Source organism: Cebus imitator, unplaced genomic scaffold (genome assembly GCF_001604975.1).
Source record: "Cebus imitator isolate Cc_AM_T3 unplaced genomic scaffold, Cebus_imitator-1.0 Scaffold21, whole genome shotgun sequence".
Taxonomy (NCBI): Eukaryota; Metazoa; Chordata; class Mammalia; order Primates; family Cebidae; genus Cebus; species Cebus imitator.
In genome coordinates this window covers 4657160-4668350 of record NW_016107336.1, presented here as the reverse complement: position 1 = coordinate 4668350, position 11191 = coordinate 4657160, and the positions used below count along the sequence as shown (strand labels likewise).

The 11191-nt window shown below is 39.8% G+C and overlaps 1 protein-coding gene across 11 annotated transcripts in view; it reads left to right on the top strand.

Moving 5' to 3' along the window:
- Positions 1-11191, top strand: part of KIF13A (kinesin family member 13A) — a 225297-nt gene that overhangs the window by 210897 nt on the left and 3209 nt on the right. For 3 of the 11 annotated variants that reach the window (XM_037736019.1, XM_037736016.1, XM_017521630.2), the window contains 4 exons: positions 1439-1590; positions 2279-2383; positions 2711-2752; positions 8496-9750. In XM_037736019.1, coding sequence (XP_037591947.1) covers positions 1439-1590; positions 2279-2383; positions 2711-2752; positions 8496-9332 — 1136 coding nt within the window. In that variant the 3' untranslated portion in view covers positions 9333-9750. Of the gene's footprint in view, positions 1-1438; positions 1591-2278; positions 2384-2710; positions 2753-8495; positions 9751-11191 lie in introns of those variants that run through there. The other 8 variants (XM_017521643.2, XM_017521642.2, XM_017521639.2 and 5 more) reach the window with 5 other exon arrangements.

Genomic DNA, 11191 nt, shown 5'->3' with positions numbered 1-11191 from the left:
AAAAAAAAAAAAAAAAAAAAAAAAGGGTAATGGTGAGATTATTTTGCAGTGATATTTCTTTGTAATTACTTAGAAAATACATGAAAAAAAGTCTTTCATTAGTAGCATATAATGAGATATGAAGCTGATATTCTAATTAACTAGATGGATTCAAAACTGTCTTACTGAATGGAACCTATCATGTTCACTTATTTGATCTGTTTTTGTTTTGGATCCAACATACCACCCAAATAATGGTAGGCTTTTTGTATATCACTTTAGAACTTCTAAATCATCTTTCATACATCATTTCCTGACTTTGAAGTCCAGTTTTGAGCACATACAAATCATATTATTTTCCACGAGAAGAATGTCCGGTCCTGTCATGCTTGTGTACCTAAAGGAATTTTTACAAGAACATAACTTTGATTCGTAAAACAGTTTTCAAAAATGATACCCAAAATGAGTCTGATTCATGGTAATATTACTACCTAAATTATATAGTCTACCAGTGCCTTCATGGGAATACTACTCTTTGGCTATATAAATCAGTTCTGTTACCTTATACCTTATATCAGTAGGTAAAATATAAGATATATTCACCATTATGCTAGCAAATTGGAAAGGGAGGAACGAGGCCAAAGGGGTAAGAAATGATTCAAACAAAAAAGAAGAATTGTGCTCCCTTAGTCATATACAGCAGGAAGAAACAGAGGCTTGCAAGAAAATGTACACAGTATTCATTCATTTAGTACTTACTGAGCCTCAACTTTCTGTCTTACAACTGTGGAAACAAGAGACATAGAAAATAAGATGTTAATCTAGCTTGACTCCTGGTGATTAAAAAAAGAAAATAAGATGTTAAATGATAAAGTGCTGTGAGAATTCAGAGAAATGGAAAATCAGCACGAGCTGAAATTGGTCTGGTTAGTGGCGCTGAAGCTGGACCTTGAAAAGAGTGTAGAAAATTGGGTGTCTCATTTTGTTCTCATACATTAGCACTTTAGTAACTCTTTGTGACTTCATAGCTTTGTTCCTATTCTTGCCTACATCTATTTCATGGTTTTTCTTTGTTTTGGTTTGGTTTGGTTTTTTGTGGTTTTTTTGAGACAGGGCCTCTCTCTCTTGCCCGGGTTGGGGTGCAGTGGCACCATCATAACTCACTGCAGCCTCAACCCCTGGGGCTCAAGCGATCTTGCCTCAGCCTCCTGAGTAGCAAGTACAACAGGGGCACACCACCATGCCTGGCTATTTGTTTTTTGGTTGTTTTTTTTTTTACAGTCTGGTCTCCCTATGTTGCACAGGGTGGGTGTACATCTGTTTTCATGCTTAGCCAACTATTATCCTATGAATTTCATTGTTCTCCTGGATACTCCCATGGCTAGGTCATTGCCTCAGTTCCTATGTGTTGCTTAAAGTGTGCAGCATCTGTAAACTCATAACTTCTCCTCTTCCCCAGGCTGTACATCAGAGACTCCTCATGCCTTAACCGTCAGCCCTTTTAAAGCATTCTCTCCTCAGCCGCCAAAGTTTTTCAAGCCCCTGATGCCTGTAAAAGAGGAGCATAAGAAAAGGATAGCCCTTGAAGCAAGGCCTCTTCTAAGCCAGGAGGTAAATGTCTGACTTGTCTGTTATGTGCAGAATAGAGCAGAGTGTGTCGCCTGTGAAGCAGCCGTTTGCATTAACAAGCCGAGTGCTACATGTGGATGTGCATGGTCATCGCTCCATGGACCCCCGTTCTCGAATTCCTCTTTCTCAAGCATGCAGAGTCATGGTAGAATCTCTTGTTTGTTGTCGCTCCTGTGGTTTTATTTCTTTGTGTTTATGACTTTTCAAAGTATTTTTTATGTTTCAAGTGAGAAAGATGTTTTCTAGGTGTTTTGAAAATATTAAAGGCTTTTTTTTAATTATTTTTCTTTTTTGTCTTATTGGGGATTTTTAATTTTGTTTTTTATAGAGATAGGGTCTTGCTGTGTTACTCAGGCTAGTCTCAAAGTCCTGGCCTCAAGTGATCCTCCTGCCTCAGCCTCCCAGGGCACTGGGATTACAGGCATGAGCCACTGTTCCTGGTCAAAAGGCTGTTTTTTAAATCAGACTAATTATGCTTTTTGTCACAGAATCTGTTTATTCCTGTCGTATTTCTCCAGTAGTTTAACTCTGGCCTACAGAATTGGCTGCTGCATTACTCACATGTAATAAGGGTGTTAGCATTGCTTTTCTAACTTGCATGTACTTAATGTGTATTTTGGCCGTTGTCGTCTTTTGTGTGTGATGCATCTGTGTGTCTTAACCTTTGCAGAGCATGCCTCCACCTCAGGCACATAACCCTGGCTGCATTGTGCCCTCAGGAAGCAATGGCAGCAGCATGCCAGTAGAACACAATAGCAAACGTGAGAAGAAGATTGTAAGTTCTGGAACCGTTTCTGTCATATTGCCTGGTGGTGGGTTTAAGGCCCTTTCACAGACAATCATCCAAATGCTCGAAGAAATTAAGACTTGTATTGGGTCTTTGTCTTAAAAAAATTAAAATATGACCGTTGGTAAAGATATTTTGCATGGATGTGGCCATGACCTACAATTTTATTTTATTTATTTTTTTGCTTAGGATAAGTTTGCTTAGAAAAAGGGAGAAAGGCACTTTGATTGCTTCTGGTCTTTATGAAAAGTGTAACAAAGAGATATCTTTAATTAATACCAAAATCTTTCTAATGTGCCTATACATATTGCCCAGATTCTGAAGTTAATCTACCTAGAGGAATTGCACTTACTTGGAGTAAGTAATCATGCATTTAGCTGTGGATATGTTTGGAAGCTTTTTTATGTTGCCTGATGCTATTGCCAAGATAATTCTGTAGTTAGAGCTTCATTGCAGTCTACCATGACCCTTCATCATCTCACTGTCTAGGGTAGCCTTTGTTAATTAGCTGGCAAAATATATTCCCATACATTGGTACCGACCTTGCATTCAGGATGACTTATGTATATTTTGCCACAGGTAGGTTGAAACTCTACCTGTGAAACCTCATTCCTCAGCACTTGGTTTTAAAATTATAAATTTGAGATACAGTTGAAAACACTGCATACCAGGCACCTTAGGTTATAAATTATACCTCAATTAAAAAAAAAAAAAAAAAAACCTGTGTATTCTCAAGCCTGGAAAGAATTCTATATATTTTTTTTTTTGGTCTCAGCTTTTACCCTCCTGTGGCTTCCTAGGTTTTGAAAAGTAAAGCCAGCTTGGGGAGACAGGAGGCTACTTGATGCTTATGTTGAATCTGATTGTCTCTGTTGGGCAGAGTGTGGGGAGTCTCACTTCCTGGTGACACCATGCCAGACCCATTCCCAAAGCTCATTAGTGTGAGATCTTTTAACAGTTCCTTTCGCACACTGTGTGAGAACTAACTGCAGCTTAATCCGGATGTGCAGTTGGCCACCCCCCTGAATGCTTGGGGTGCTGGTGGATCTTCAGAAACAACCTTCTCATTTCTAATATGAGGAAAGAAGAAAAGCACCATTTTCCCTCCATTTCCCTCCATCCCTCTTCACCTCCTCTGCCTTTGGTTTCTCCCCATCCCTCTATCCCAAAACCCCATCCTAGTTTCTGATGGAGAAGAGTCCACATATTAATAGCTGCTCCTTCATCTCTCCAAATCTTATTGAGCTATTCGCCCACTTACCCGACCACCCCCTGCTCTATTAACAAGGGCTGCAGTGTGGGCTAAAAAAGGCCAAATGACTAGTTTGTTCCCCTGCCAATTCTCGGGCTCTGTGTCTGATTGGATCTGTTTATTGGCATGACACTTATCACTGTGGTGCACAGCCACTCAATTTAAACCTATTGTAACAACACATTTTGGTAGAACACCCTCAAGAGACTGCTGGATGAGCTTTCTGGGCTGCTCAACAGGTATTTTCACAGTTCACAGGGCTAGACTCATGTTTTCTTCATGTTCCCTTTAATATTTTAAAATAAAACCCATCTCAGGGCTTTCAGCTAGCAGAGGGCAGGATGGAACCGTATTATCTTGACCCAAGAAGTCTCAAGCAGCAGTTAGACTCTATGACTGAATGCGCCATGGAGTACAGTAAGGAGAATTTGATGGTGTTACTGTTCTTGCCAGAGTCTTACTCGAAAAAGCTGTCCTCTACTCTCCATAGGAAACTGGCTTGCTGAGCATTCTGTACTCAAGAGGTTTTTGGGCTCTTTAATTCATTCCAGATAGCAGTTTTTCAGGGTGTTTTGGTAGAGTTTAAGTGCATTGTTTGTTTGACCTAAGGTTCCTGTTTCTCTTTGGGAAACTTTATTTTTTCTCTTATAAGTGGGTACAAACTGTTTTCTTCCTCTGTGACTAATTCACATTCTTTTCTCTTCCACTTTTGAACAATCAGAGTGACTCAGGAGTTCAGACTGATCAAGAGAGTTTGAAATCATTCTTGAGAAGGACAGTATCAAGACATTGTTCCTGTCATTGTTTAACCCACCTAATTACCATAGTAACTTCTGTAATAAAATATAGTCAATGTGGCTATGCTTGATTCTTAAAGCAATATTTTGTTGTTTGATCAGTTTGAGAAGACAAGATGTACTTCATGTCTCGTATGAATAGGATAGAGCCAACAATATACCTTTGGAGTCTATCTTTTTTAAGTCACAAAACATAGAGAATAGCTGAAAGAAAGTCAGTGATTTTTCCTAGTATCCACATGACCCTTCTCTTAGGTCTTGCATAGATAGCATGTGGTTTTTTCCCCTCGTTTAAACAAAGGGTTAGAATTGTTGAGCAACTCGCTCAAGGTCTCACAGTTAATAAGAGCATAAGACCAAAGAGCCCCATTCCTCAGCATAATTGAGGGGACTCCAGTGACTCCAGGTGCTTCCAAAGATAGTGCAGTTCCAGTATGCCCTGCGGCTGCTCTTCAGACAAAGGGCTTGCTCCTCAGTACCATGGACAGAAGTACTGGAGCCCTTGGCTGGTACAGTTCTGCAGAGACCTCTGGTAAACAGCACAGACATGATTATAATAGAAGTGGAAATTGCATTAATCAAGTGAAACTCCTTACAAGGAATCACTGCTTTAAAGTGGATGTCAATCCCTTTTTAAAATCAAGATGTTTTGTCTATAGATAAATAGCAGTGTAAGTTAAATTCCAAAAATCAAATGAAGACTGTAGCTATAGAGAAGCTGGAGAACTTGACTCCATGCACCACTTTTGGTAGGGTTTTCATTATTTTTGTCCTTAAGACAAAAATAGGAAGGTGCTTAGTTTATTCTTCTTTAAGATATAATGAGAAATGATATTTCTGGTATAAAAAGTCTAAACCAAACTCCCTCAAAATACAGTTTAAGCCAATTAAATCATCCCTTAATTGGCAATAACTCAGTAAACATTCAATCTCCTTTTAAGTATTGGAAAATGTTTAATCTCTGCTAAATTTTCCTTTTTCTGGAATAAGCTGTCCCTACTGTCTTCACCTTTTCCTTTGGGATTTTGGGTTATTTTCCCCACTGTGAACTGCTACCTATTTGAACTTAATCTCTTGGGGCTTTGTAGATTCTTAGTTATATTAATGTCACTCTAATCCTTTAGGACTAATTTATTATCTTTGATAAGTTTACAACTCTATCTGCTCAGTAAATTCATGATTGCATATTTCATTCAGCAAAATTATATTTTAGGATAGCAGACCTTTCCTTAGTATTGAGAAGAAATAACTTTAAGCATATAAAGGACCCCAAATTACTAATTCTCATCTTTAAATTTGATTTTTCTTGCAGTAAATAACTTTAGTAATTAATTACAGTAAATAGTAATTTAGTCATTAATTGCATTATATATGCTTGGACTTGGAGAATTGTGTTTCTTTGCCAGGTTAAATCAAAAGGAAATAGAATAGATACAAACACTTGAAATTTAATTTTGTGCCGGGCGAGGTGGCTCACACCTGTAATCCTAGCATTTTGGAAGGCTGAGGCAGGCGGATCGCCTGAGGTCAGGAGTTCTAGACAAGCCTGGCCAGCATGGTGAAACCCCATCTCTACTAAAAATACAAAAATTAGCCAGTCATGGTGGCAGGTGCCTGTAATCCCAGCTACTCGGGAGGCTGAGGTAGGAGAATTGCTTGAACCCAGGAGACGGAGGTTGCAATGAGCCGAGATCACACCATTGCACTCCAGCCTGGGCAACAAGAGTGAGACTTTGTCTCCAAAAAAAAAAAAAAAAAGAAAGAAAAAAGAAATTTAATTTAATTTAGAGTCTAAACATGACAAGTAGAGAATATAGAAAATATAGGCAAAGGCTGCTTGTTCAGACAATTCTATTCAGTCTTTGTTCCTTCACCACCATTTCTCCAAACCTAGGGAAAGAATGCTCTACCACACCCACTTTTTTGATAATGCTACTTAATTTGGATGCAGATTAAGATAAGATGGAAATAGATTAGTGTCTCCAAAAATTTTGTTTTGCCGATTTCAGGAACTTTATCACTAATATTTGATATTCACCTTTGATTAATAGCTAAAGAATTAAGATCACCAATTCCTTTACACATTTATATTCAGTCACATTTTTAGAACTTAGTTATAAAAACTAAATTATTTTAAAAGCTGAGAAGCATTTAAGAGAGTATTAAACTGCCAGGCACGGTGGCTTACGCCTGTAATCCCAGCACTTTGGGAGGTTGAGGCAGGCGGATCACGAGGTTAGGAGATCGAGACCATCCTAGCTAAGACGGTGAAGCCCCGTCTCTACTAAAAATACAAAAATTAGCCAGGTGTGGTAGCATGCACCTGTAGTCCCAGCTACTTGGTAGGCTGAGGCAGGAGAATAGCTCGAACCCAGGAGGCTGAGATTGCAGAGAGCCGAGATCGCGCCACTGCAATCCAGCCTGGATGACAGAGCGAGACTCCGTCTCAAAAAAGAAAAAGAGTATTAAAATATTTTTGAGGTATGTAGAATCTTGAAATGCAAAAGAAAATACTACTGTTCATCTAAACAGATGAAAGTTATGTTCATTTGTAAACAAGTATTTGCCATGCCTTGAAGATGTTGCCCCCTCCCCACCTGAATTAAAATGCAAATTTATGGGCCGGGTAAAGTAGCTCAGACTTGTAATCCCAGCTACTCAGGATGCTGAGATCAGAGAATTGCTTGAGCCCAGGGATTTGAGCTACAGTGAGCTGCAATTGCACTACTCCATACCAACCTGAGTGACAGAGTGGACCCCTGTCTGTAAAAAAATAAATAAATGTAAATAAATCTTAAAATAAATAATATGCAAACTTAATGAATAGGGCTGATGTTTTGGTTCCAGGTCTTTACATGCATCTAGTTGTTCTAATTGTATAGATATTTTAAACCAGATGACCAATGAAAGAAAGCTATTTTTGAGGTATCTAAGTTTTCCTGTAAATGAAATTTTTATGCATCCATGCAAAGTCCAGGATTGTTCTAAGAGCAAGAGTGCAAAGTTGTAATTCTCTGAGGGAGGGAGCATGCCTTCTTTTGCTCACCGTTGCTATTCCCAAGCTCTTACGATGATGGCTGGCACGTAGTGGATGCTCAGTGTGTATTTGTTGAATGAAAGACACATTTTAAAAGGAATATTTACAATTTCATTAGGTGCTTCTGAGGTTAATTACAAATGGCTAGAGAGTATATCATTTATTTTATTCGGACGTAAAATATCCACATTTTTTTTAAACAAAAATAAAAGAACCATTCATTTGGAGAGAGATTGGGGAGTTGGTGACACTCACTTTTGCACGTATTTACCGATTGTTATGAACAGGGTTTGAAAACTATTTTACAAAGGAGATTTTCATTTAAACTTTACCATGCCTTCTTCACCTTCTAGCCAAACCCTCCACTCATACTTCCCAGAAATCCAGAAGACAGCGATTGTCAGATAAATTGTTAGTATTTTATTGCCTTGCAATATTTAGTATAATATAAAAGTGAGTCTTGAAATTGTGTTTTTTGCCCTTTTGTAGTTGGGTTCTTTGTTTAACTCCCCTTTCCTCCATAAAATAGCTGAGAAATTTTTTACAAATTACCTTAACTACCTGTACTTTGCTTTTCAAGGTGAAGATTCTAAAAACAAATGGAGTGGCCCTTCTCTGCCTCTGCCTGTTTCTCTGCTCATTTAATGAGAAAAGAGAAAACATCACAACTAAAAACTGATTCTGAATGACTAATAAAATGTCCAATGCACTTCAGTTCCACCCTTTCTCTTAAACCAGGGAAGGAATGATTTCTAATTAGCACTGAGTGAACCTAGAAGAACTAAATACCCTTCATATTAGATGACAAGGGGCTTATATTCACAGGTCTCTGAGAATACCGATATACCTATATCTGCAATAGGTGACATGATCTGGCCAGATTTGGAAAGACAGAAAGAAAACACTGAACACCATGTGAATGCGAATGCCTTTAATAGCCAAGTATTTAAAACTTGTCTCAACAGCACAGTCACTACAAGGAGCTAATGACTGACTTTTGCTTTCCTTCTATAGGACTCTGAGGAGGAGGAAAATGAGCTGGAAGCCATTAACAGGAAGCTGATAAGTTCACAGACTTATGTGCCTGTGGAGTTTGCTGACTTCAGTGTTTACAATGCCAGCTTGGAGAACAGGGAATGGTTTTCCTCAAAAGTAGATCTGTCAAACTCACGGGTCTTGGAGAAAGAAGTGTCCCGTAGCCCTACCACCAGCAGTATTACCAGTGGCTACTTTTCCCACAGTGCCTCCAATGCCACCCTGTCTGATATGGTGGTCCCTTCTAGTGACAGCTCAGATCAGCTGGCCCTTCAGACAAAGGAGGCAGACTCCACCGAGCACTCAACACCATCACTTGTGCATGATTTCAGGCCGTCCTCGAACAAGGAGTTAACAGAAGTAGAAAAAGTCTTGGTAAAGGACAAGATAATTACGGTGCCACTCAAGGAAAACAGTGCCTTAGCCAAAGGGAGCCCATCCTCCCAAAGCATCCCTGAGAAAAACTCCAAATCACTGTGCAGGACTGGCTCATGTGCAGAACTAGATCTCTGCCCCAGCAAAAGCAGCCAGCCAGCCAGGGGATTCTGCCCCAGGGAGGTGACGGTAGAACACACCACCAACGTCCTTGAGGACCATTCTTTCACAGAGTTTATGGGAGTGTCAGAGGGAAAAGATTTTGATGGTTTGACATATTCTTCTGCTGGAGAGCTTTCGAGTAGGAAGAACCTACCAAATAAAACAGGCAGCAAGACTGTCTCAGATGGGCTCCACCACCCCAGCCAGCTGCATTCCAAGTTAGAGAATGACCAGGTAATCATTCCAGAGGAAGCCCTTTGGGTTCTGTGCTGTCAGTGAGTATGTCTAACTGTATACAAACCCAGAGACCCTTCACTGCAATGACTTGGTAGGAAAGATTCATCTAGATGTTTCTGATAGCAAAGATGAGCCCACAGAGAAGCAGGCTCACTTCCTGCATAGCTGGCCCTGTTGAAGAGCAAGTCTGCCTTGGGAACTAGAATGCAATTTTGAAATTATAGGACCAGTGGATTTTTTTTTTACCTGGCATATGGGTTGGTGTTGAATTAAGTGTTCAGATGGATAAGGATCAAGCTCATATCCGTTCCCTGAGATGTGCAGTTACTAGATTTCCCAAGGTATTTGGTAGCATCTATCATATTTCAACAAATCTGTGATTCCTTTCATTACTGTATGATCCATTATTTTAAGTATCATTAAGAAAAAATACTGCCAATTAAACTTTATAATACAAACAGTTATAAGACACACCCCAATTTCAGAGATGTTAAAATGAGAGAAAAACATATATATTGTAGAACTGGAAAAAGACAGTCCTTTGGTGCCCATAGGTGGAAAAGCGCTTTGGGGAGGTATAGGCAAATTTCACCAGCAGTTGAAGTTTGGGCTTTGGAAGTAATTCAGGTTAGTTTATAATGTTGGTTAATTTTCTTTTTTATTTTATTTATTTATTTTTTTTGAGACGGAGTCTTGCTCTCGCTCTGTTGCCAAAGCTACAGTGCAGTGTCACAATCTTGGCGTATAGCAACCTCTACCGTCCTGGCTCAAGCAATCATCCTGCCTCAGCCTCTCATGTAGCTGGGACTACAGGCACGCACCACCACACCTGGCTAATTTTTTTTATTTTCACCATGTGGCCAGGCTGGTCTCAAACTTCTGACCTCAGGTGATCCATTCACCTCCCAAAGTGCTGGGATTACAGGCGTGAGCCACCACACCTGGCCAATAAATGTTGGTTAATTTTCATATGGGAACAAAATGAGTTTTTACTACTATGGCTAAGGAAAATTGCAAATTATATAAATAAGAGACGTTCTGCTTCTGAGCATTGTGCTCGGAAGTACCACCAACTGTAAGAGGTATGGAAGAAGAGTCATGGCTTAGCAAAATAAAGAACTGACAGAGTTAGAAAGAGGCTTGGTGAAAGTAAGATAACCATGCTGCCACTCTATCCCTTTGTTTTGCTGAGCAAGTTATTCCATTGATGTGGCTTTTTGCCCCAATGCTTTTGCCCCTGCTTTCCATACCAGCTCTTAAAATTTCAGTGTATGGTCATTTATACAGTATACTCATTACTGAACTGCCAAAACCTAAACAGTCATCTCTGACAAGAAGAAAAAGACTTCCTTCCCCAACGTAAGAATAATGATAGAGTCGCTCACCACTGTTCTTGCAAGCAATGCATGAATTAGTTTAGGTCTTCAACTTCCTTTACATGGATTAAAGCGGAAGCTGCATGGTATACATCAGCTTTTCAGTCCTTGTCACAAAGGCCAGTGACAAAGACTCTTTGATTATTTATTGTAAGGTTAGGTTTGCTTCTCAAACCTAAAGGTGCTACAAACTCTAGGGACACAGAGCGTGTGGCAGAGGGTGCTTCTTAAAAATTCAAATTCACAGCCGGGCTCAGTGGCTCATGCCTGTAATCCCAGCACTTGGGGAGGCTGAGGCAGTTAGATTGCCAGAGGTCAGGAGTTCAAGACCAGCCTGGCTAACATGGTGAAACCCCATCTCTACTAAAAATACAAAAATTAGCCAGGCATGGTGCCACATGCTTATATAGTCCCAGCTACTTGGGAGGCTGAGGCAGGAGAATCACTTGAACCCAGGAGGCAGAGGTTGCAATGAGCCAAGATTGCGCCACTGCACTCTAGCTTGGGCAACAGAGCAAGACTCTG